At 46.5% G+C, this 26770-nt stretch overlaps 1 protein-coding gene across 4 annotated transcripts in view; it reads left to right on the plus strand.

Moving 5' to 3' along the window:
* PKNOX1 (PBX/knotted 1 homeobox 1) overlaps nt 1-26770 on the plus strand; it is a 69214-nt gene that overhangs the window by 34457 nt on the left and 7987 nt on the right. For 3 of the 4 annotated variants that reach the window (XM_024239296.3, XM_054542596.2, XM_002830740.6), the window contains exons 2-9: nt 1794-1900; nt 4963-5090; nt 7520-7691; nt 10515-10685; nt 15367-15466; nt 16596-16693; nt 19737-19865; nt 23300-23376. In XM_024239296.3, coding sequence (XP_024095064.2) covers nt 1850-1900; nt 4963-5090; nt 7520-7691; nt 10515-10685; nt 15367-15466; nt 16596-16693; nt 19737-19865; nt 23300-23376 — 926 coding nt within the window. In that variant the 5' untranslated portion in view covers nt 1794-1849. The remainder of the gene's footprint in view (nt 1-1793; nt 1901-4962; nt 5091-7519; nt 7692-10514; nt 10686-15366; nt 15467-16595; nt 16694-19736; nt 19866-23299; nt 23377-26770) is intronic. The other variant, XM_024239297.3, reaches the window with a different exon arrangement.

A 26770-nucleotide genomic window follows, 5' to 3' on the forward strand; every position in this document is an offset into this window, starting at 1 on the left:
TCTGGCCATCGTGGTGGGTGAGGCCACGTTGCTCAGGCTTCTCAGGTGTAACTGACATCACAGCAGTGCCTCCCCCGGATGTTGTGAGGGCAGATTGCACTAAGATGGCTCAATGTGCTCAGGAGGCGACCTGGCTGCTGCCACGGCTGCTGCTGTTCGCACTGGAGTCCTTGTTCCTTTTTCTTTCATTTGTTTGTTTTTGGAGATGGAGGCTCACTCTGTCACCCAGGCTGGAGTGCAGTGGCACGATCTTGGCTCACTGCAACCTCTGCCTCCTGGGTTCAAGCGATTCTACTGCCTCAGCCTCCCGAGTAGCTGGGACTATAGGCGCATGCCACCATGCCCGGCTAATTTTTGTATTTTTAGTAGAGACAGGGTTTCACTGTGTTGGCCAGGCTGGTCTCAAACTCCTGACCTTGTGATCCACCCGCCTCGGCCTCCCAAAGTGTTGGGATTACAGGCGTGAGCCACTGCCCGGCTCCTTGTTCCTTTGAACTGTCTCGCTCGGGACAGGATGGTAGTCCTTCCACATCCTGCAAGGCTTGGACAGGATTTCTTCCCATTGAACACTGTCTCCTAAAGTGCTGCTTTCCTTGGGGAACTTTGCTGTTCTTGCTAGCGCAGAACAAGTGGCACAACCGCCCTTGACCTCCACATGACCTTCTCAGGGCAGCCCAGACTCTAAATGTCTGTGACCTGCACCAGCAGTGGCGAGGCCGTGCCGGCCGTGGTCCAGCCCAGCTGCTCTCCCCTACTCCGCAGTGCTTTTCCATACCCACGCTGCAGGTGCTGGTCACGTTCCTGCTCCATCCTTCCAGCGCAGAAGTGGCATTTTGTGGCTTTCTGTTGTCATGAAGCAAGTGCGCCACCACTTATGTGCGTGTGTTTATGAGCATGCCCATCTCAGTCTCCCTGAGCGCCTCTTTTCCACCCCTGTCTCAGGCCTCTGTGTTAGCCGTTCCCTCTCTTTGAAACACCAAACTCCCTGATCTCAGCGTGTCTCTCCAGTCTCGGCGTAACAGCATCTTCCCAGCGAGGCCTGCTCCGACCACACAGCCCAGGAAAGCAGCCCAGGCCCCCTCTCACTTCACCCTGTGCCCATTCTTGACCCTGTGTATTGTGTCTCCCCCTTGCCTGGTTTGTGTCAGGAAGGCAGAGGCCCTGCCTGTCCTGCTCATTGCCGCACCCCAGGCCCAGCATGCTGCCTGGCATGGGCAGGCATTGACTTGATATTAGCTGGGCAATGAATGACAGTGACTGAAAATGTAATAGCAAGTCAGGGCCTAGCACAGGAAAATAAGTGATTGCTATGTAAGTGAAGAGTTGCTAAGTAGGATTTGGGTCATAACATACTGTTAAGGATAATTTTTTTGTTCTCTACATGTGAAAATATGTATTTTAAAAAATTAGATGTTATGGGCCGGGCACGGTGGCTCATGCCTGTAATCCCAGCACTTTGGGAGGCCGAGGTGGGCGGATCTCCTGAGGTCGGGAGTTCGAGACCAGCCTGACCAACATGGAGAAACCCCGTCTCCACTAAAAATACAAAATTATCCGGGCATGGTGGCACATGACTGTAATCCCAGCTACTAGGGAGGCTGAGGCAGGAGAATCGCTTGAACCTGGGAGGCGGAGGTTGATGTGAGCCGAGATTGCGCCATTGCACTCCAGCCTGGGCAATAAGAGTGAAACTCGGTCTCAAAAAAAAAAAAAAAAAAAGGATGTTATGGAATGAGGGAGACAAAAAATGCTCTACGACTATTAACTGATGCTTTTCTGGTTTTCTTCTCCAGACACCATTTGCTTTTCACTCAAGATGATTTGATGTCTTATAAAACTCTGGTGAACCATGATGGCTACACAGACATTAAGTATAGACAGCTATCAAGATGGGCAACAGGTGAGCTTGAACTTGATTCTGCATTCTAATTACAAATCAACCTGGTACTCAAGCATGGACATTGCTTTGTATACTTGCAATTCAATTGCCATGAGGTTGCATGCTAAATGTTAGTGTATTATGCATTTATTGTACATTCGTGTTCAGAAAAAAAAGTCATAGAATAATACTATTTCCTTAACTGATACCAAGATTGCCAGGAATCTTGACTTCCCTAAGTCATATGCCAGTTTCTTGGGAATTTACCTTTTTAATGTCAGTGTTAATTAGCACTGTTACTTTGAAAGAAAACCCGGTTGATTTTCATGATGACAGATTCCCATGTTGACTGGTGGCTCTTCTGAGTGTCTAACTGGATCAGCTTTTGAATGGGAATCTTGTAGCCTCGTCTCCCCCGTTGTAGGCATGAGAGGGGCTGTCCCAGTAATGAATTTGCAGGGCCCCAGTGCTTCATCTTTGTACCTTGCTCATGCTTGGATGGTTGTGCCATACACGGGCAGCTCTCCATTGCCCTCTCACCATAGATGAGACTTTGTTCTCCTGGAAGCTGTGGTGTTTTGTGCTTTTGAGTATCTGAGTGTTTTGTGTTCTGTGACCTGAATGAATTGAGGAGCAGGTGGATCGAGGCTTGGCTGAGGCCCTTGCGGTCTTTCTTGGCCTGCGATCTTGTTAAACACTGTGTTCTGAACCCACTGGCATTTGGCTCATCATCCCACTGACTCTGGAGCCAGTGAAGGGATTTGGCCCTGCCCTTTACTTTCCTGCCCAGCAGGCAGGGGCAGTGCAATGCCCCCCCTCGGCTCTCCTCCCCACCTCGAGGACTTCGGTGGCAAGGATCAGGCTCCGGATAACTCACTGGAGCCATACTGGTGAGGTCTGAGGAGGGGTTAGGAGCTGAGGCGCTGGGTCCCTCTTTCCCTGGTGGTTAGTTTTACCAACCAGTCCTTGTTCAGTTCCTGTGGCAGAGATTTTTGTTGGTGGTGGTGGTGGTGGTAGTGTTTTTTTTTTTGCTTTGTATAGCAATTAAAGGAGGGAAATTCTGTGATGTAGTCAGCCTGCTTCCTTAGCCTAGAAGTCCTTAGTCCTTTGGTATTTCCAATTGACTTTTTTTTTTTCTAAAATACAAATCTAATAATGTCCCGCCTGAGCTCTCCAGTGGCTCCCTGTGGATTCCTGTGGGTTTCATGCAAAAACTGAGCTGCCCTGTGGCCCGAATCGCCTGGCGCCTCTGGACCCCAGGCCACCCCCAGCATCTCTGCCTGGCATATCTTGGGCACCTCTCTGCCTGCCCTGGAGCACCGGTCCTCACTGCTCCCATCACTCTTCTCCCTCCTGCCTGCCAGGTCTTTGCTCCGACCCCACTGCTGCCTGCTGTGCACCAAGGCACGGTGACCACCTCCAACACAGCCTGGCTGCTACCAGCCACCTCCTCCCAGGCAGCTGTGCCAGGTGCAGATGACACCTGGAGCACTGCCCTTTTCATACCCGAGTGTTTCCCAGGGCCTGGGAAGTGTTTAATCAGCATTATTTTAAATAAACATTGAAATATATCTGCAGCGTAGGCCTATCATAATTATTTTGCCGTTTTTCCAAGGTTGAACATTTAGGTTTCTCTCTTTTCACAATCATTTTTTTTTTTTTCAAATACTGAAATGAATCTTTTAAGGCTTCTTGTTTATTATTATTTATTTATTTACGTATTTATTTATTTTGAGATGGAGTCTTGCTCTGTTGCCCCGGCTGGAGTGCAGTGGTGTGATCTCAGCTCACTGCAACCTCCGTCTCCCAGGTTCAAGCAATTCTCCTGTCTCAGCCTCCTGAGTACCTGGGATTACAGGTGTGTGCCACCATGCCCAGCTAATTTTTTTGTATTTTTTGTAGAGACAGGGTTTCACCATGTTGGCCAGGCTGATCTTGAACCCCTGACCTCAGGTGATCCGCCCACCTTGGCCTCCCAAAGTGCTGGGATCACAGGCTTGAGCCACTGTGCCTGGCCTTTTTAAGGCTTTTTATACATGCTGACAGATCGCCTTACACAAATACTGTGTGCACTTAGGCTTTATTGCTTTTATTTTTTTTTTTTAAGAGAAACAAAAACAGTTTTCCTAATATGTGGTACCATTTAAAGGCAGCAGAATAGAAGTCATCTTATTCCAAAAACAAGACGTTGGAGGGAAGAGAGCACAGGGCTGGAGGATGTGAGAGGCGTCCTGTGGGGGTGGGCGTTCATGGCTGGCCCCCAGCCTGTCTGGACAGTGGGGATGGCCCCACTCCCATGAGGTCTCCCTGCTCCCGCTGCCCCAAGCTGCTTCCTCAAGGGGCAGAAGCATGGCCAAATCCACTGCGGGAGAAATGGCCCGTCCTGGTCCTGAGGAAGCTGAGGTCAGGACAGTCTAATCTGCTGCTCACAGATAACTAGAAGTTTAATTTCACGAAATTTTGTTTTTGTAAACTGATTTTTTTTAACTGTTTAAATATTTTTTACCTAAATGACAAAGGCATTGCTTGTTTAAAGCAGTTTAAATGATAGTATCTTTTAAGGCTTTAAGTAAACACAGCTGGCCTTTTCCTTTCTGAATGCAGTGACATTTTTATGGCTATGTATTGCTGAGGTTTGAGGGTAGATATGGGAGAAGTTCAGCCCTGTCCCAAATATGTAGCATATGGGGTTAGGTTGTGTCTGTGACATGGTAAGAAGACCTTGGACTATTTGTCTATGCTTCTCTGACTATAATATTACTACGCGTGAGGAGATATACCAATAGATGAAGGAGTAGATTGCATGTGTGCTGTTCTCTTCATTAGGCCATCGCCAGTGTTATTTTAAAATCATGAGCATTTCACAGACATTGGTTATCTCAGTTCTTAAGCAGTTTGGAAATTTTACCTTTATTTTAAAGTGCATTAAATTCAAAGCTGTTTTGTTGGTAGTATTCTTTACATATGATTGCAGTCATACTGCTATCTGGCAATCCCCCACTCCGACTGCATTCCTGTTGGAGCATGGACTACCTCGTAGTAGTTTGTGTTTGCTAATAAGAATTATCTTCCTCCTTTTACAGATGCAAGTAGTAACAGAGTTAAAGACAGAACAAGATCCAAACTGCTCTGAACCCGATGCAGAAGGAGTGAGCCCTCCCCCTGTGGAGTCTCAGACCCCGATGGATGTGGACAAGCAGGCCATTTATAGGTAGTGCCTGGGGTGCCGGCTGTGGGGGCCTCAGAGGAGTGAGGAGCGTCCACAAGTTTGTTAAAAGGAACACTAGAACTAGTAGCGAGGCAGAGTTGTGAGGTACCATTATGATGTGATAACTGCTCAGCTGAAAATTTTCTCAGATTAAGATGTTATTTCTGGCCAGGTGTGGTGGCTCACGCCTGTAATCCCAGCACTTTGGGAGGCTGACGTGGGCGGATCACTTGAGGTTAAGAGTTCCGAGACCAGCCTGGCCAACATGGGGAAACTCCATCTCTACTAAAAATACAAAAATTAGCCAGACATGATGGCACATGTCTGTAATCCCAGCTACTTGGGAGGCTGAGGCAGGAGAATCACTTGAACCGGGGAGGCGGAGGTTGCATTGAGTTGAGATCGCGCTATTGCACTCCGGCCTGGGCAACAAGAGCGAAACTCTGTCTCTCTCTCACACACACACACACACACACACACACACACACACAAAGATGTTATTTCTAATACCTATAAAATTTTAGAATATAAATCTATAAATTTTGTGTAACCTTCCGAAAAGAAATATTCAGATACAGATTATTTTATGGAGAATTCTACCAAACATATAAAGAAGAAAAGAGCAGCAAGTCTGCATAGTCTCTTTCAGGAAGTAGAGGAGGAGGGAAGGCTTCCCAACTCACTTTATAATTTACATCACTCTGACACTAAGACCAAAGACAATACCAAATAAGGAAAATACAGGCCAATATCCTTCATGAACTTAGATGTAAAAATCATCAATAAAATATTAACAAATCAATTCTAGCAATATGTAAAAAGAATAATACGTAGCGACCAAGTCAAGTTTTTCCTGGGAATGTCAGACTGGTTTAGTATTTAAAAGTCAATCAGGCCGGGTTCAGTGGCTCACACCTGTAATCCCAGAACTTTGGAAGGCCAAGGCAGGTGGATCACCTGAGGTCAGGAGTTCAAGACCAGACTGGCCAACATGGCGAAACCCTGTCTCTACCAAAAAATACAAATATTAGCCGGGTGTGGTGGCGCATGCCTGTAGTCCCAGCTACTCTGGAGGCTGAGGTGGGAGAATCACTTGAACCCAGTAGGCGGAGGTTGCAGTGAGCTGAGATCATGCCACTGTACTCCAGTCTGGGTGACAGAGAGTGAGACCCTATCTTAAAAAAAAAAAAAAATTTTTTTTAAGTTCAGCATAGAATTATATATAACTCAGCAATTCTATGCATATATGTATACCTAAGACAAATGACAAAAGTCCACACAAAAACGTGTACGTGAATCTTCATAGCAGCACAGCCTATCATGGCCAAAAGCTGGAAACAGTGCCCATGAACAGACACATTATGGCATCTCCATGCAATGCAAGAATATTTAGCAGTAAAAGGAATGAAGTGGCAGGCGCGGTGGCTCATGCCTCTAATCCCAGGACTTTGAGAGGCCAAGTCGGGCAGATCACTTTAGGTCAGGAGTTCGAGACCAGCCTGGCCAAAATGGCGAAATCTTCTCTCTACTAAAACAAAAACTAGGCCGGGTGTGGTGGCTCACGCCTGTAATCCCAGCACTTTGGGAGGCTGAGGCGGGTGGATCATCTGAGGTCAGGAGTTTGAGACCAGCCTGACCAACATGGAGAAACCCCGTCTCTACTAAAAATACAAAATTAGCCGAGTCATGGTGGTGCATGCCTGTAGTCCCAGCTACTTGGGAGGCTGAGGCAGGAGTATCGCTTGAACCCGAGAGGCGGAGGTTGTGGTGAACCGAGTTCATGCCATTGCACTCTAGCCTGGGCAACAAGAGCGAAACTCCATCTCAAAAAATTTAAAAAAATTAGCTGGGCATCATGGTGTGTGCCTGTAGTCCCAGCTACTTGGGGAGGCTGAGTAGGAGAATCGCTTAAACTCCGGGGGACAGAGGTTGCAGTGACCCGAAATCGTGCCACTGCACTCCAGCCTGGGCGACAGAGTGAGACTCTGTCTCAAAAAAAAAAGGAATAAAGTACTGCTGATACCTGTTAAAACACTGGTAAGCCTTGGACACATTATGTTGAGGGAAACAATCCAGACACCACGGTCACATGTTAGACGATTCCCATTTAGACAAAATGTCTAGAAGAGGCAAATATATAGAGATAGCAAGTAGGTTCTAATAGGCTGGGGTCTGGGAAAAAATGGAGAATGACTGCTACTGGATACAGGGTTTCTTTGCGGGGATCATGGAAATGTTCCAAAGTTGATGGTGGCAATGGCTGTGCAACTGTAAAAACCGTTGAATTGCATACTTTAAATGGATGAACTGTGTGGTATGTGAATTTTCACCCAACAGAGGTGTTACGTGAAGTAGTGCAGGCGTACATGCGAAGACATTCTCATGGAGATGTAGAATGTAAATGGATTCTTTTTTTTTTCTTTTCTCCTCAGGCATCCACTATTTCCATTATTAGCTTTGTTGTTTGAAAAATGTGAACAATCTACACAGGGCTCTGAAGGCACAACTTCTGCCAGTTTTGATGTAGACATTGAAAATTTTGTAAGAAAGCAAGAGAAGGAAGGGAAACCTTTCTTTTGTGAAGATCCAGAAACTGACAATTTAGTAAGTAAAATAAATTTTATTTTTAGTTTTCAAAATGTGAAATCTATTCATGAAATTTTAGGCTTCTAAGTAGAACTTTAGACTACTTGTAGTTCTGCTAAAGGGAGAGACTCATACAACTCTAAAAGAATTAATTTTTATGGTGTGTGTAATGTGGATATCCCCAAGTCTTCCAGCCTTCTCTAGGTATCTTTTATTTATTTAGTTTTTATTTTTAAATTTATTTTATTTTTGTAGACACATCTTACTGTGTTCCCCCAGATGGTCTCAAACTCCTGGCCTCAAGCAGTCTTCCCTCCTCAGTCTCTCAAGGACCAACCTACCCTTTCCTTTAAAAATCAAATAAAATAGGCCAGGCATGGTGGCTCACACCTGTAATCCCGGCATTTGGGGAGGCCGAGGTGGGCGGATCACAAGGTCAGGAGTTTGAGACCAGCCTGGCCAACATGGCAAAATCCCATCTCTACTAAAAATACAAAATTAGCCATGCATGTTGGCACATGCCTGTAGTCCCAGCTACTTAGGAGGCTGAGGCAGGAGAATCACTAGAACCCAGGAGGCAGAGGTTGCAGTGAGCCGAGATTGTGCCACTGCACTCCAGCCTGGATGACAGAGCGAGACTCTGTCTCAAAAAATAAAAAAATAAAATAAAATAATTTGAGCCTCCATGCCAAATGGACACGGGCATTCAGTTCTCTGCACAGTGTTTGTAAAGGTCCGTGGGACTGGGGTGTTCGGGCGGCATGTCTGTGACCTGCGTCTGTCCTTGGTTTATCATGGACATGGACATGGACACAGACTTGAGCTGTATTCTCCAAGACAGCTTTTTTTTTTTTTTTTTTTTTTTTTGAGACGGAGTCTTGCTCTGTTGCCCAGGCTGGAATGCAGTGGCGTGATCTCAGCTCACCGCAAGCTCCGCCTCCCAGGTTCAAGCCGTTCTCCTGCCTCAGCCTCCCGAGTAGCTGGGACTACAGGCGCCCGCCACCACGCCCGGCTAATATTTTTTGTATTTTTAGTAGAGACGGGGTTTCACCGTGTTAGCCAGGATAGTCTCGATTTCCTGACCTCATGATCTGCCTGCCTCAGCCTCCCAAAGTGCTGGGATTACAGGCGTGAGCCACCACGCCCGGCGACAGCTCTGTCTTGAGGCTGACAGTGATTTGTGATGCTCTCCTCCCAGGGCCAGGGCTCCAAAATCCAGCGTTTTCTGTGCTCTCCAGAGGCAATGGAGAACGTCTTGGTTCCATCATCACTGGATTGCTCTGAACGAGCTGCACCTGAGGCACCTGTACAGCGCTGTCAGCTTGGTCTGGGCAGGCCACACTCTCTGGGTCTGCTCTCCTGCCAGAGTGTAACCACGTGTTTACTTCTCGAGCTGGGTACACAAAGATCCGGCATCAGGGAACCTTCACTGGATTCCCTTCGAGCCATCTTGGTCCCATATCAAAACCCTGGTTAGGGCCTTCACAGAAAAGATTTTTGGAAAACTCATTTTTCCTGAATAAATTGCTGAGGTCTTAGTTTTTAAGAAAATTCTCATTATATACTTGATGCTTCCCACCAAATAGATTTTGTGGGTGAGTTATCTGACTTGGATCTGTCTCCTCCTCTCTGAGATGAGACTAACAGTGCATGCTCTTTGGGTGAGGATCCGACGCTCTCTCCACCCCTGAGTCTGTGGTCCGCATCCATCTTCCCATTGGCCCACACCTGGCTTGGCCCAGTGAGTAGAGCACAGGTGTCCTCTGCACCCCACCAGGCTGGCAGGGACCAAGGTTCCCCTGACTGGTGAGGGTTTAGCACAGGGCCTAGCTGAGTTTGACACTCCATCGTTTTTGTTATTAATTGATTCATTTATTCACTGCATAGATACCTACGAATTATTACCACCAGATTTACAGGCGAAGGAGATGGGCTTCGGAGCTACTGATTCATAGGCAGCTGGTGCTTATGATAATGGCTGCGTTATTGATATTAGTTATCTATTGCTGTGGGACAAATTACCCCAAAATGTAGTTACTTAATATAAAACTATACAACTTTGGCCAGGCGTGGTGGCTCACACCTGTAATCCCAGCACTTTGGGAGGCTGAGGCAGGTGGATCACCTGAGGTCAGGAGTTCGTGAACAGCCTGACCAACATGGTGAAACCCCATCTCTACTAAAAATACAAAAATTAGCTGGGCGTGGTGGTGCACGCCTGTAATCCCAGCTACTCAGGAGGCTGAGGCAGGAGAATCACTTGAACCCGGGAGGCAGAGGTTGTAGTGAGCTGAGATCGCACCACTGCAGTTCAGCCTCCAGCTTGGGCAACAAGAGTGAAACCCTGTCTCAAAAAAACAAAACAAAACAAAACAAAAAAGATGTAACTTTTAGAAAAATCGCAAGAGAAAATCTTGAGGATCTAGGACTAGGCAAAGACACCAAAATGGAACTTCATGAAAATGTAGCACTAGCCTAGGGTGAGTGTGGATGTAGAAACAGGAGTAGATGAGGGTGAGTCACTTGTCCTGCCTGCCACAGAGCGAGTCAGTGGAAGGGTTAGGCTTCGGCTCACAGCCCACACACCTAGCACTGGGATGTGCCGAGGTCACCACCATGCGCCTTTGTCTTCCCTGCACACCAGATGCAGCCAAATACCAAAGCCCAGGTCAGTGGCACTGGAACAACACATCAGTTTAGAGGATTTCTGATGTTATTCCACTTTGGTTATTGGCAATAGAGATGGTTCCATCTAATGACTAAGAACTGGTATGTAGGATCATGATAACTTAACAATAATGCTACCTTTTTCTCTGAAAGTCTTCATTTTCTCTGCTCTAGATGGTAAAAGCAATCCAGGTTTTGCGCATTCATCTTCTTGAGCTGGAAAAGGTTAATGAACTCTGCAAAGATTTCTGCAGTCGATATATTGCTTGTCTAAAAACAAAAATGAACAGTGAAACTCTGCTGAGTGGAGAGCCTGGAAGCCCGTACTCACCGGTGCAGTCCCAGGTACTTACGTTTGGGGGTCTCGCTTTCCCTCTCTGCCACTGTGAACATCTGCATTGAGTCATGAGACCACCAGCTCTTTCAGAGTTCACTGGGTCGTCTTAATGACTTTCTACAAGAAGGACCCTCTAGGTCTCTGACCCCAGCCTGGTTTGGGAATGAACTCCCTCAGATTATGAAGTGAGTCCTCAATCTGCATACTGGGCCCCTGGTCCCATGTTTATGGAAGGCACAATTCCATTCATTTCTTTCTTTTACTTCTTCTTAAAATATTTTACTTATTCTTTTGAAAAATTGTGTAAAATATATATAATATAAAATTTACCATCTTAGCTATTTTAAAATGTACAGTTCAATGGTGTTAAGTTTATTCACATTGTTGGGCAACCATCAACACCATCCATCTCCAGAACTTTCTCATCTTCTCAAACTCAAACTCTGACCCCATTAAACACTCATTCCGGATTCCCCCTCCCCTAGCCCCTGGAACCCACCATTCTACTGTCTGTCTCTGTGAATTCGATAACTCCACGTCTCTCATGTTAAACGGAATCGTACAGTGTTTGTCCTTCTGGGTCCTTTGCTTGTTTCATTGCGCAGAATGCCTGTAAGGTTCATCCATGAGGAAGCACTATTGTGTTTTAGCCATTCTGATGATGTGTAGTGATATTAATATTTCTTTGTGGTTTTAATTTTCATTTCCCTGATGGTTAATAATGTTGAACATTATTATACCCTCTGTGTATTTTCTTTGATAAAATGTCTGCTGCTTATGTCTTTTGCCTTTTTTTTTTTTTTTTTTTTTGAGACGGAGTCTCGCTCCGTCACCAGGCTCGAGTGCGGTGGCGCGATCTCGGCTCACTGCAAACTCCGTCTCCTGAGTTCACGCCATTCTCCTGCCTCACCCTCCCGAGTAGCTGGGACTACAGGTGCCCGCCACCACGCCCGGCTAATTTTTTGTATTTTTAGTAGAGATGGGGTTTCACCGTGTTAGCCAGGATGGTCTCGATCTCCTGACCTCGTGATCCGCCTGCCTCAGCCTCCCAAAGTGCTGGGATTACAGGCATGAGCTACCGCGCCTGGCCGTCTTTTGCCCATTTTTTAATTGGATTTTTTTTTAACTTCTGAGTGTTGAGAGTTCTTTGCTTATTGTAGATACTAGTTCTCTGTTGGATATATGGTTTGCAAGTGTTTTCTCCAAGTCTATAGTAGCTAAGTATTTTTTTCATCCTCTTAACAGGCCTTTTTCAGAGCCAACCTTTTTAATTTTAATAAAGTTAAATTTATTAGGTTTTCCTTTTATGGATCATTCTTTTGGTGTCAAGTCTAATAACTCTTTGCCTAGCCCTAGATCCCAAAGACTTTGTCTTAAGTTTTTTCCTAAAAGTTTTTAAATAGAGACAAGGTCTCACTATGTTGCCCAGGCTGGTCCCAAACTCCTGGGCTCAAGTGTGAACCAGCATGCCTGGCCTCAAAAGTTTTATAGTTTTACATTTTGCATTTAAATCCGTGATCCATTTTGAGTTGATTTTTCTATAGAATAACTTTCAAAACTGAGCACATTGTTTCCTCCCACCCTGTGATTCCTTTTCAGAATTGTTTTCGCTGCTCTGGTTCCTTTGCCTGTCCACATAGATTTTAGACTGCCCGTGTCTAGAGCTACGAAAACATCTGTCCACATAGATTTTAGACTGCCCTTGTCTAGAGCTACGAAAACATCTGTCCACATAGATTTTAGACTGCCCTTGTCTAGAGCTACGAAAACATCTGTCCACATAGATTTTAGACTGCCCTTGTCTAGAGCTACGAAAACATCTGTCCACATAGATTTTAGACTGCCCTTGTCTAGAGCTACGAAAACATCTGTCCACATAGATTTTAGACTGCCCTTGTCTAGAGCTACGAAAACATCTGTCCACATAGATTTTAGACTGCCCTTGTCTAGAGCTACGAAAACATCTGTCCACATAGATTTTAGACTGCCCTTGTCTAGAGCTACGAAAACATCTGTCCACATAGATTTTAGACTGCCCTTGTCTAGAGCTACGAAAACATCTGTCCACATAGATTTTAGACTGCCCTTGTCTAGAGCTACGAAAACATCTGTCCACATAGATTTTAGACTGCCCTTGTCTAGAGCTACGAAAACATCTGTCCACATAGATTTTAGACTGCCCGTGTCTAGAGCTACGAAAACATCTGTCCACATAGATTTTAGACTGCCCGTGTCTAGAGCTACGAAAACATCTGTCCACATAGATTTTAGACTGCCCGTGTCTAGAGCTACGAAAACATCTGTCCACATAGATTTTAGACTGCCCGTGTCTAGAGCTACGAAAACATCTGTCCACATAGATTTTAGACTGCCCTCGTCTAGAGCTACGAAAACATCTGTCCACATAGATTTTAGACTGCCCTCGTCTAGAGCTACGAAAACATCTGTCCACATAGATTTTAGACTGCCCTTGTCTAGAGCTACGAAAACATCTGTCCACATAGATTTTAGACTGCCCTTGTCTAGAGCTACGAAAACATCTGTCCACATAGATTTTAGACTGCCCTTGTCTAGAGCTACGAAAACATCTGTCCACATAGATTTTAGACTGCCCTTGTCTAGAGCTACGAAAACATCTGTCCACATAGATTTTAGACTGCTCTTGTCTAGAGCTACAAAAACATCTCACTTAGCATTTGATAGGAACTGCATTATACCTGTATATCAGTCTAGGGAGAATTGACATCTTTACTGTGTTGAGTCTTCCAATCCACAGGTATGGCATGTCTCTCCATTGATTGACAACTCTGATTTCTTTCATCAGTGCTTTGTAGTTTTTGACACATAAGTTGTGTACATGCGTTTTTAGAATTATACCCAAGCATTTCCTGTCCTGGCCTGTGCCATCTTGAATAAGAGTGGCAAGAACAGACATCCTTGCCTTGTCACCGCCTTAGGGGATACCTTTCAGTCACTCACTCACTGTTGATGATGTTGGTTGCAGGTTTCTTTCTAGATGCTCTTTATCAAGTTAAGGAGGTTCTCCTATATTGCTTTTTTTCTGAGAGATTTTATTTTGTTCAATTTTGTTAAATGCTTTTCCAGCATTGATTGATATGATTATGTGATTTTTCTTCTTTAGCCTGTTAATAATAGACATTACATGGATTGGTTTTTTGAATATTGAACAAGCCTTCTATTCCTGGAATAAACTCCACTTGGCCATGGCACATAATTCTTTTCATATGTATTCTTGAATTATATTGGCTAATATTTTGTTCAGCATTTTTGTCTATATTTGTAAGGGATATTGGTGTATAGTTTTCTTTTTCATACTGTCTTTGGTTTTGGTATCAAGATACACAAACTTACATAAAATAGATTGGGAAGTATTCCCTCTGCTTATTTTTTTCTGGAGATTATGTAGACTTGGTGTTAGTTCTTAAATGGTTGAGAAATAGAATTGATCTATTTCACCTAAGATGTTAAATTTAGGAGTTTTGAGTTGGTCTAGTATTCTCTTCATAGCCTTTTGGTGTTAGCAGGGTCTGTAGTGATCTCTTCCTGTTTTATTTCTGATATTGATCTTTTGTGTCTCTTTTTTTTTTTTTTTTTAGTCTTTCTAGAGGTTTATGTAATTTTCAAAGAACAGTATTTTGTTTTATTGATTTTTTTTTTGGTTTTTCTGTTTTCAGTTTCATTGATTTCACCTTGATCTTTATTATTTCCTTTCTTCTGCTTTGGGTTCATGATGTTCCTCTTTTTCTAAGATCTTAAGGTGGGAGCTGGGATGACTGATTTGACTAGCTTAACTTTTATTACAACCTAATTAATGTGGCAGGCTTTAAGTGTAGCCGCTAAGCTTACACATCCGCTTGATGGTGGCCCACAGAGTCACCGCCTTAGGGTGGTGTCCCCTTATGCTATTTAACTGCTCACATGTGAGGGCACGTGAGTGTGCCAGGCCCGGCACTGGAGGCCCCTCTCCCTTGCCAGCTGCCCACCCAGGCTCACAGTCAGTGGATAAAGTGGCCCATGTGGATCTAACCCCAGATGCGTGGAGTCCTTCGTGGGGCATGGACGAACATTTGCATGGGGCTCGCTGTAGGCCGGGCACAGTTCCAAGCACTGTACAAGCCAGAACACCGGGGAAAGCCAAGATCACACTTAGTCTGTGCCGGGGTCAAGAGCCAAGGTGGGTGCCAGGGGCTGACTCCCCAGCACAGCTTGGAATACCTCAGCCCTGGTCACTTCCAGTGCCTCCCAGGCCTGTGCTATAATCTCTTGAATGTTCTTATCGGTCACGGAGAGCTTGGTTCATGGAAAACTCAAGAGTCCACCAAGTCAAGTCTAATGAAAAAGATGTGTGATCAGAAAGCAGGGTCTTCCTCGTCATACTCCTGGGCTGTAAGGCACGTGGAATATGGCAGTGAGATGAAGATAATCTTTTGGGAGCCACAGTGCAGGCTGACGTTGCAGGCTGGCTTGTTGTGTTTAATACACAGTTGTACATCTCTTGCTTTCCGTGTGTGCTGCGTGCATTCTGAAGCCACGTCATCTGAGGATGCTCTTTCCCTCAAGCTTCTCTTTCCTTTTTTAATGGTGTCATTATGCTACTTATTTTAAAGTTTTAAACATGGGTTTTCCATTTTCTAGTAATTCCTTCAACATGTGTGTTCTGACTTGCAGCAGATTCAAAGTGCCATTACAGGCACCATCAGCCCTCAAGGAATTGTGGTGCCGGCGTCTGCACTACAGCAGGGAAACGTAGCCATGGCGACAGTGGCAGGTACGATGACAGAAAAATGGACACACTCTCCATGAGTTTTTGCAGAAAATGGTCCTGTGTGTTAGAATGACAGTATAAATATAATTTCAAGTTAATGCCATTTTCTAATATAGCAATGTTAGAAGCTAGAGGTCTCTGAATACCTCCTTCTTGTTAATACTCAATAACAGATATTTTATGCAGATTGTGTTTCTTTGTTTCTCTACCAAAAATATATTGGAAAGAAAAAAGGTTTTATGTAGGAGTTGAAAATATACACCAAAAACCAGTTGTCATTTTCAGATAACATAGTTTTTTATTGTACTTTTAATAGCACCATGAAAATCTTAAGTTTTATAATTAATTGATGACAAATAAAAATGCAGTCTTAGCATTGGTATTACTTGTAGAACAAAAACCATTATAGGAAAGGACAGATTCCAGAGTTCCCTGGTGCGTAGAGAACATTGAAAACACAAAGCATCATGGAAATGGGACACAGCGACGAGGGAGGGGTAGAAATTTACACCAAAGACCTCACATAATAGCACAAAGGGAAACCTCAGTGGGGAAAAAAAACCACCGTTGATCCAAAAATGTAACTAGAATAAAATAGTTATTATTTGGTACCCTTGGCCAAATCCTTAACGTGCTAATTTTAGGAAAAAGTAGAAAGCAGAGGCTAGCAAAAGGAAGGGAGCCCTCACACCCCAGGTCAGTTAGTGGTGTCTGAGCCGGGCTGTGTGGGCTGCCAGGCACATAATGCCTGCCCACCTGCCCACCAACTGCTGCAGGTGCCCGAGTAGCCCACCCAGGGAGTTTGTTTTGATACTTTATAGTGACAAGTCAACTGGCAAAGGATTGTTGATCTTTTGAAATGATCGAAAATCTCATCAAACTAGGGATTTTATTCCTTTTGTAAGTATATCAAGAAGAGGGCTAGTCGCAGTGCCTCACATCTGTAATCCCAGCACTTTGGGAGGCCAAAGTGGGAGGATCAGTTGAAGCCAGGAGTTAGAGACCAGCCTGGGCAACAAAGCAATGTCCCTGTCTCTACAAAAAAAAAAAAAAAAAAAAAAAAAGAAGAAGAAGAATGGTTTAAATCATTGAGACTTAAAAGCAGCCTCATATTTTTATTCTCCCTTTCGAGGTGGCACAGTGTATCAGCCTGTCACGGTCGTCACTCCCCAAGGCCAAGTGGTCACACAGACATTGTCGCCTGGGACAATTAGGATCCAGAACTCCCAGGTGCGTGCGCCATTTTATGGAAGGCTTTGGGGGCGAGTGCTGCCTACATAGGGGCACAGGTAGAACAAGCATGAGCCCTTCCCTCTGCCTGAAGAGCTTTGTCTTGTGTAGCAATTTCTGGTTTCTCTGAATGTCAGTGTTTTGTTTCTTTGTACTCTTATCTCTCGCATTGTAGAGAATTTGTAAAGTTCAGAAAATTCTGAAAGAACAGGAAAAAAGTCACTCATAACCACCGCCCCCCCACCCAACACACACACACACAGTTATCCAGTGCTAACACTGGATCATGTGCGCGTCCACCAGGGGCAGAGGTCTTGTAGGCACACACTCCCCAGGGTCCCCACAAAGGGCACAGCAGAACTGCCAGGCAAGCTTTTCAGACCAGTGAGCCTGGCCCACACCCCCATCATGACAATGTTGTCGGGCCAGGGCTTTCAGGCCTCTCTGTCGCCCAGGCTGGAGTGCAGTGGCGCTATCTCTGCGGCTACCGAGCCTTGCCTGTCTTTGGTGTGTGTTATCAGTTCTTACTTTAAGAACATTGATTCTGGGCCGGGCACGGTGACGTCTGTAATCCCAGTACTTTGGGAGGCCAAGGCGGGCAGATCACGAGGTCAGGAGTTCAAGACTAGCCTGGCCAATATGGTGAAACCCTGTCCCTAAAAATACAAAAATTAGCTGAGTGCAGTGGTGCATGCCTGTAATCCCAGCTACTCGGGAGGCTGAGGCTGGAGAATCTCTCGAACCCGGGAAGCAGAGGTTGCAGTGAGCCGAGATCGTGCCACTGCACTCCAGCCTGGGCGACAGAGTGAGACTCCATCTCAAAAAAAAAAAAAAAAAAAAAAAACATTGATTCTGGCCAGGTGCAGTGGCTCTCGCCTGTAATCCCAGCACTTTGGGAGGCCGAGATGGGTGGATCTCTTGACGTTAGGAGTTTGAGACCAGCCTGTCCAACATAGTGAAACCCCGTCTCTACTAAAAATGCAAAAATTAGCTGGACGTCGGGTGCATGTCTGTAATCCCAGCTGCTCGGGAGGCCGAGGCAGGAGAATCGCTTGACCTGGGAGGCGGAGGTTGCAGTGAGCCAAGATCGTGCCACAGCACTCCAGCCTGGGCAACAAGAGCGAAACTCCATCTCAAAATAAAATAAACCAAAAAAAAACCACATTTTTTTGAGACTTTGCAAACCTAAAAATGAGTTTATTTTGATCTCATATTTGATATGCAGTCTGTTTACTTGTAGAATTCCGGGTTGAAAATCCTTTCTACCCAACGTCGAGAAAGCATTACTTTTGTGTTTTGTTTTTCTGAGACAAAGTCTCGCTCGGTTGCCCAGGCTGGAGTATAGTGGTATGATCTCAGCTCACTGCAACCTCCACCTCCCAAGTTCAAGTGATTCTCCTGCCTCAGCCTCCCAAGTAGCTGGGATTACAGGTGTGTGCCACTATGCCTGGCTAATTTTTGTGTTTTTAGTAGAAATGGGTTTCACCACGTTGGCCAGTCTGGTCTCAAAATCCTGGGCTCAAGCAGTCCGCCTGCCTCAGCCTCCCAAAGTGCTGGGATTACAGGCGTGAGCTACCGCACCCGGCTCTCAAGAAGGTTGGTGTTCTTTTTTCCAATCTTTTGTGTTTTTCTCATCTTTTAGAAGCTTCTCCTTTTTTGCAGGTGCTCTGATTTTTTTTTTTTTTTTTTTAAGAGACAGGGTCTCGCTCTGTTACCCAGGCTGGAGTATAGTGGCACAAACACAGCTCACTGAAGCATTGACCTCCCAGGCTCAAGCAATCCTCCCACCTCCGCCTTCTGAGCAGTGGGACTACAGGCATGTGCCACCTTGCCCAGTTAATTTTTAAATGTTTTTGTAAAGACGGGGTCTCACTGTGTTGCCCATGCTGCTCTTGAACTCCTGGGCTCAAATAGTCCTCCTGCCTTGGCCTCCCAAAGTGCTGGGATTACAGGTGTGAGCCACTGTGCCTGGACTAAAGTTAGGTTTATATGTGAGCTCTTAGAACAGGCTGACCTATCCATGCTGCGGACCCTACGGAGCGATTTTGCTTCCTTCCTTCCTTCCCTGGTCTGTGCAGTGCGCAGTGGCAGCATCGTCTCAGTAGGGCACCTGGGGAGGGAGATGCTGTGTGAGGGAGGCCGTGCCAGGGCCTGGAGCACGGCCTTGTAACGAGCAGATCTTCTCTCGTGTTTTGTGAGAAGGAATTTAACAAAGAAATGCCATTCACATCTTTTTCTTTTAAAATCAGGTTGGCAGAGTAGCCTACCCTTTCCTGGGTGACAGAAGGGAAGGTCCGTATCTCTAGTGCCTGTGGAGGCGTCGGGAACAAGGAGTCAGCCTGTGCCCTCCCGTTCTGTAGCCTCTCTTTCTGTGTCTGTTTCTGTTTCTTTCCCCTCTGCTCCCCTGGCATGTCCTGCTCTTGAGAGTTGGATTTTCTGGTGTCCCTGTTCATTCTCATTGGTTCTTGACATCCCTTTTCGGCTGGGAGGTCACATGTTCTCACTGACCTCGCTGCAGGAAGCACAGGTGGGAACAGGTGGTAAGTCAGAGGACCATAGCATTCCTGCCTGCAGAGGATGGGCTCTGAGCCTCCCTGCCTGAGAGGCCTCTGCAGAGCCAAGTCACTAGTGCAAAGACTTATCATGTGCCAGCCTGGGCAACAGGGCGAGACCCTGCCTCTACAAAAAGTAGAAGAAATTAGCTGGGTGTGGTGATGCGTGGCTGTGGTCCCAGCTACCCAGGAGGCTGAGCTGGAAGAATCACTTGAGCCCAGGAGTTCAAGGCTGCAGTGAGCCGTGACGGCACCACTGCACTCCATCCTGAGTGACAGAACAAGATCCTGTCTCAAAAAAAAGAAAAGCCCGGTAATGTGGAGGGAGCCATGTCCTGAAACATCAGTCCACACAGGGTTCCCGTGCATGGGCCTCGACTACAAGTCATTTCCCTGTCCGATCCTTGGCTGTTTTCTCCACCTGCAGTTGTAAGTACTTGGATATGTGAGAATTTCCTATGCTTTCTAATGTTATTTTTCAACTTTAAAAGCTTCAGTTACAGTTAAACCAAGATCTCAGCATCTTGCATCAAGATGATGGTTCATCTAAGAACAAGAGGGGCGTCCTGCCAAAGCATGCCACGAACGTGATGCGGTCCTGGCTCTTCCAGCACATCGGGGTAAGGACGGCTGGGCCGGCCCTTGCCTTGCAGCCCTCTGCGACGCTTGCTCTCTGGCTTATGTGTCATGGAAAAGGGTTACTTCTCTGGGCTCAGAAAATCAAAGGCCTGACTTTCAGGACTTCGTGGCATGTCCATAATGTGGGGAGCGTGGGGCACTGCTGCAGGGAACTTGAAGGGCAATGAGGGCCTCCGTGAAGGAGCACCCGGGCGCATGTGAGCTGTACACGGTGTGTCCGAGACAGCCCACCACGAAGGGTGATGGGGTCAGGTGAGCCAGAAAAGTGGGCAGAGAATGGTTGTTCTTGGGCAGCAGCTGGGGAAGTTGCTGTGTTGCTGTGTGTTGGATTGACAAGGAAGCTGAGATGGGTTAGAGACATCGCAGGGCTGGGTGCACCCACAGGCGGGCCACTGGGTGGGCGCCTTTCGCTGGAAGCGAGTCTGTCCCACAGGGAACGCCGGTTTGCCCAGCGCATGTGCACCCGGCTTCCTCCCCCGGGCCATGACCGCGTCTTCTCCCTGTCCCCAGGACATCTTAGGAAGCGCAGTGGTGGGCCTGCTTGCTGAGTTGATGGGGGAGACCTGCTCTGCACGCTGTGTGGCACCCTTGCTGCCAGCCTGCTAATCCAGGGCAGGAGAGAGCAGGCAGGGCTCTCCTGGGACAAGCACAGGGAGGCCGAGGCGGGAAGGCAGACGCCAGTTTGGCTTGGCCCTAAGTTTGCCCTTCTGCTCCGCTGTCGCCACTGATTGTTGTGGGGCTGTGGCCATATCCGCCTGTTTCCCAGCCTCCTCCTCCTCGGCTTTCTGCGCCGCATCTGCCCTGCCCTCCCGCTGTCTCCTCTCCAGGGTGCCTCCACTGGGGCTGAGGCCTGTTTGTCCTCAGCACTCTGTCCTTGCCCTCCCCTGACTGTGGGCCCCTGAGCCCGTGGCCATCTCGCCGTTTCGTGGCCCACTTTCCTCTGGCTGCCTCGGGCTCCTCGGTTGAGGTTAGGGTCCACGGGAGTGACTGGCCCCAGGGCTTGAAACTGGTGGGTAGTGTTGCTGAGTGGTCCTGGGAGGAGAAGGGCCCTCTCTGGGCAGGAGCCTGGGCTGCGCCTCTTCTGCTTGCCTGCCTTGGCCTCTTGGTCTCTACCGAGCCGCTTCCATGGGTGTAAAAGGTAGCAAGCCGCACATGTCAGGAGAAAGACGTGCTACCTGTGAGCAGCGGGGCTGCTGCGAGAAATTGGTCCAAAGAGATCAGTCACAAGAAAACAGAAAGATTTGTGTGTAAGAATGTTAGTGTTGTTCAGTATAATCATGGAAAGCAGGTCGGCATGTAGATGGGGACGTACAGGTTTGATGGAGTATCATACGGATAGTTAACGTGAGGAATGAGGGCTGTAAGCGGTCGGGAGGTTTAGTGAAGGATAGGAAGTCAAAAGGCAGCATGTCGGTATATTTACACACATTGCGATTATTACAGCCAATCAGTATATGTATAACATAATGATAGAACAACACCAAGTGGTGGGATTGGGTGAGTACTCTCCTTTCAGGTTTCCTTTAATGTTTTAATAATTTCTCAAACAACAAACCCTGCTCATCATGTCCAGTGAAGATGCCGCTTTTTTTCCTGTGGGGCGTCCTCAGTCCCTCCTCACCCTCGTTTCTTGGCAGCGCCGACCCCCTGTAGTTTCCCGCATACTCTGGGGCAGCATCTCTGGCCGTTTGGTGTTTTCTGCTCGTGTGCTCGTGTTTCCTGCCCTGTTTCTATTTTATGAGCTTTTTAAAGAGGGAGAACAGTATTTCTGTTTCCATGACCTTGAGCTCAGAGCCACACACTCACTGATGGAGTCAAGTTGAGTCACACTGCCAGTTAGTTTGAGGAAACAAACCCATCACTGCTGAGGTACATCCGAGGCTGCTCCGTCCCCGTGTGATGGGCAGGGGTGTTTCCACGCCACACTCAGTGTTCCTTTCACATCAAAGCCAAAGTAAACTCCACTGCTGACTTCGCTGGTGCCGTTCATTCTCTTGGGTCCTTGTTGATCCCAAATCAGGGACTTTAATGCATTCAGGTTTTAGAGTAAATGTCGTGTTGGTTTCCACATATAGACAGTCATCAATCTTGGAGAAATTATTTACCATAGCTAGAAATCATTTTCGGTTGGTACTTCTGTGAGTTTTGCTATTTAGTTCTGGTTGGATTTTTTTTTTTTTTTTTTTTTTTTTTTTCCCTGCACTCCCAGGCTGGAGTGCAGTGGCGCGATCTCGGCTCACTGCAACCTCCGCTTCCTGGGTTCAAGCAATTCTTCTGCCTCAGCCTCCTGAATAGCTGGGACTACAGGTGCGTGTCACCATGCCCGGCTAATTTTTTGTATTTTTAGTAGAGAAGGTTTCACCGTGTTAGCCAGGATGGTCTTGATCTCCTGACCTTGTGATCTGGCCACCTTGGCCTCCCAAAGTACTGGGATTACAGGCGTGAGCCACTGCACCTGGCCGGATTTTTTTTTTTCCCCAGATGGCCAGGCTGGTCTCGAACTCCTGACCTCAAGTGATCCACCTGCCTCGGCCTCCCAAAGTGCTGAGATTACAGGCGTGAGGCACTGCACCTGGCCCTCTGGTTGGATTTTTTGTATGTGAAATGTTTCAATCATACATAAAAGAAGAATAGCATAGCGGGCACTCCTGTCACCAGCCCTGGGTTCAGTTCCTTACTGACAGCACAGGTGAATCCAGCAGAGATCTCATCCCAGGAAAGCCATCGATGGCATCAGCTCATCCCAGTGTCAGTTGATTCTTGTGGTACCCATGATGGAAACTCGTTCCCCGGCCTGCCTGGCCATTTCCTACTCCACCTGTTTCACCAGCTATGGGATGGGGGCAGTTTGTAAACACTTCATGCCTCAGTCTCCTCTTCTGTAAAATAAAGACAGTGACAGTGACCGTCTCAGCAGCTGCTTCTGAGGAATCAGTGAATTATTATAGAATGGACCAAGGTAATTGAAATGTGCTGTGTGTTGCTTGTGGCAGAGGCTCCCGGGCCAGAACGCATCCATCCATCCTCTTTACATGGATGTAGTTTATTGTTCATAAGTTAAAGTTCAATAAAGTTGATACAGAATCTATAGATTGTATCAAGCCTGGCGTAGACTCACCGCTGGACTGCATAGCTGCTCCTCGTGATGTCGCTGCTGTTATCGTCACCGCTGAACCGTTAGCCGTGGGGGGTGGTCCGCCTTGGCCTATGCGCTAACCAGCCACTGCGGCACTAGGACATTCCTGGGGCTAGGAGAAACACTTTGTTCTGTGAGACTACAGTTAGGTTTTGGCTAGAAGCACTGTTAATGTTACCATTATTTTCTGATGATTATGTAATGCTCACATTTTGCCTAAATCGTCTTGATTTCCTTTGTAAACTCGAAGGCCATGGTAACCCTCCTTTTTATTTTCAGCATCCCTACCCAACAGAGGATGAGAAAAAACAGATTGCTGCTCAGACAAATTTGACACTACTCCAAGTCAACAACTGGTAAGGTGCCCTGCTTCCTGAAATCATGCTGTCAGCACGGTAGAGCGCTTGGAAACCCTGGCACCAATACATGGTGAAATCTTGCTGAAAATAGGAGATCTCTCTTTTTCTTTTTTCCCAATTGAGACAGGGTCTTGCTTTGTTGCCCAGGCTGGTCTCGAACTCCTGGCCTCAAGTGATCCTCCCACCTCAGCTTCTCAAAGTGCTGGGATCATGGGTGTGAGTCACTGCGCCCGACTTAAAATATGAATTCTTTTAATGGGCAATGGGAGCAGGAGACTTAGGAATAAACCAGGTTCAACCTAAGTTTTCATATCAGTACTTCATTATGGACTGCATCCTGCCTGCCTCTTTAGAACTGTTTCTCTAGGGTGCTACTGTCCCCAAGCCCCACATTCATACAAAACTGTGATGGGTTGTTAGTGGATGAGCCTCTGGATGGTGGGAGGCCAAGAGTGAGAGAGGCCCTGCCCCATGAGGGGACCCTCTGCCACTCTTTCTTGTGGGGGTCCTGCTCGACAGAAGAGTCTGGGAGCCATTCCTAGGAGAGAAACACCCAGGAGGACATTTCATAAAACGTCCTCTTCTAGTCCTGCTGTCAAACATTGCTGTGGACACTTAGACTCTGGCCAGATGTGTTTTCTTCAGTAAGGGCTTGTGCATGTTCCTAGGTGGCACTGAAGTGGGGAGTGGTCTTCCATTTTGGTTATTAGTCACTTGTCACATTTTTTAAATTTACTTATTATTCAGATGTAGGAAACAATTTCAGCTTAATAAAATTGGCATGCATAAAAGAAGAAAGCACAAATTCTTCCAGTTGTAAACATTATTATCTTTATCTTAACTGTGCTAAAATATGAACTTGTTGAAGTTCCAGCAAGAAAGTCTTCGTCTTTGTGCAGTCGTGTGTGCGGGAGGTATGCTTCGGGGTTGCACGAGTACTTCCATGATCCTGCATTCTTGCCATTCTTTTAGATTTGGGTAGTCACAACAGAATATACTATTTGCGTTATTTCCTGTTAAATCTTTTAAATAGAATATTAACAAAAATTTAAAGATTCTGAGCATGTTGTTGCTGCAGTGGTTGTTATATACTGCTCATGTGCTTGTTTTCCTAGAGTCTATGTGTAAACCACATACTTTGGTTGGGGCACACCTGTGGTCGGTGGGCTGAAGGGGGAAGGATGCTTCTCTGCATGTGCTGGTGCCCCGTCACTGCTCAGCACCCTCCTGCTTTTCTTCATTCATGATTTCCTGGTGTTCCCTGACTTGCTACTATGTTGCATAACGAATTGTCTTATCTAGGTTTAGTATCAACTTTTAATTTTTAGTAATAATAACAGTTTAATAATATAACTTAAAAATTCCAAATTTCTGAAATCTTTAATATTTGTAGCTACTTTTACTTTTTGTGACTTTCTTTTCTTTTGTATTTACAAACATTACATCTTGGAGTGAGATATACACACCCGTCATTAGTTCATGCCTCTGCTGGTAGCAGCTTTGAATAAGAAGGATTTAAAAACACATTACAGGCCGGGCGTGGTGGCTCACACCTGTAATCCCAGCGCTTTGGGAGGCTGAGGTGGGCAAATCACGAGGTCAGGAGTTCGAGACCAGCCTGACCAACATGGTGAAACCCTGTCTCTGCTAAAAATAGAAAAATTAGCCGCGTGTGGTGGTGCACACCTGTAATCCCAGCTACTCAGGAGGCTAAGGCAGGAGAATGGCTTGAACTTGGGAGGCAGAGGTTGCAGTAAGCCAAGATCTCACCATTGCACTCCAGCCTGGGTGACGGGGTGAGACTCGGTCTCAAAAAAAAAAAAAAAGAGAAAACAACCAACACATTACAATAGCAGTGGGGCCTTCCCTCCCAGGTCTTGTTGGGGTTGTGGGTGGCCATGGAGCTTGTGCTGCAGGGATCACCACGTTCCTCTAAATGAAGCATGGCGGGATCCGATCTGCTTCATTATTATTAGACCGTGTGCTAATATAATTGTAGATATTTTTAAATCTTGGACTTTTAAAATTAAGCAACCTTAGAGCTGATCCAGTTCTAGTTTTGTTGTTTTGCAGAGGGGGGCATTAAAAAAAGAGAGAAGTTGTCACAGTGACAAACCAGAGTAGAATCTGAGTCTAAAAGTAATGCTTTTGTTTCCCTGATATCGTGAACATGGCTACTCAGCTATCCAGATAGAGAAGTCTAGCTTTTAATAGATGAGCAATGTGTGACTCTAGCAAGAGGTCAACTACTTTATCATTCATGTTACTGAAAAAAGAAGACAGAAACGAGGCCTTAAGCATGGTTGGTATTGCTGCTTCTGCATTAGGTTAGGGGTAATGCGTGAATCTGGACGGGTTCTGGTTTGATAGGTGCTTTCATGGGACAAATGTTGTTTTTCCTTCTGTTTCTTTCCATTGCAGCTCTTTTTGAAGCAAAGTGGCCCAGTCGGTGGCGTAGGGTGGTGGGAGCAGCAGAACGCATGTCTGGGTTGCTATCTTTGTCCTCCAGTCACTGCAGGAGGAAAAGCCGGCCTGGGGATTTGAGTCTTCTTGCACTTTCTCACATTTAAAGGCAACAGCTCAGAGCATAAGAATGGGAACTGAAGACAGCAGCCTTTAATCTTAATGTATTTTGAGATTGCTATCATACTCATTTGATAGGAAACAATGTCCAGCCTGCCTTGCCAACCTGTGACTGTTGGGCCGGGTGCAGTGGCTCACATCTGTAATCCCAGCACTTTGGGAGACCAAGGCAGGCAGATCACAAGGTGAAGAGATCGAGACCATCCTGACCAACATGGTGTAACCCCCTGTTTACTAAAAATACAAAAATTAGCTGGGCGAGATGGCGGGCACCTGTAGTCCCAGCTACTCAGGAGGCTGAGGCAGGAGAATCACTTGAACCCGTGAGGCGGAGATTGCAGTGAGCTGAGATCGTGCCACTGCACTCCAGCCTGTGTGACAGGGCGAGACTCCATCTCGAAAATACAAAAACAATGTCCAGCCTGCCTTGTCAACCTGTGATTGTTGCTGGTCTCGTTCTCTGTGGGGTCTTATCACAGGCGTGAGTTCCTAGTTTGACAAGAGTCGCTAACGTCTGTCAGGGATTTCATCACTGCTGGTGCCTATGTGCTGTGCTAGCCACATGTCTAGGACCACTGGATGACTTACGCCTTCAGTCATCTAAGAAACAGCTCATCATTGGGAATGGTTTTTGAAAAGATGCAGCTCTTGCCTTCGATCGTGCTTTGTGGTGAAACAAGAGGAGGTGGCAGTCCCATTCTCTGATGGTTCAGACACGTTGCCGTCCAGAGGCTCGGCCACATTGGTGATCTGGTGACGTCCAGACGAGTGCAGACTGCCCGATCGTCTCAGGCATGATGCCACTACA

The sequence above is a fragment of the Pongo abelii genome, chromosome 22 (assembly GCF_028885655.2).
Source record: "Pongo abelii isolate AG06213 chromosome 22, NHGRI_mPonAbe1-v2.0_pri, whole genome shotgun sequence".
Lineage (NCBI taxonomy): Eukaryota > Metazoa > Chordata > Mammalia > Primates > Hominidae > Pongo > Pongo abelii.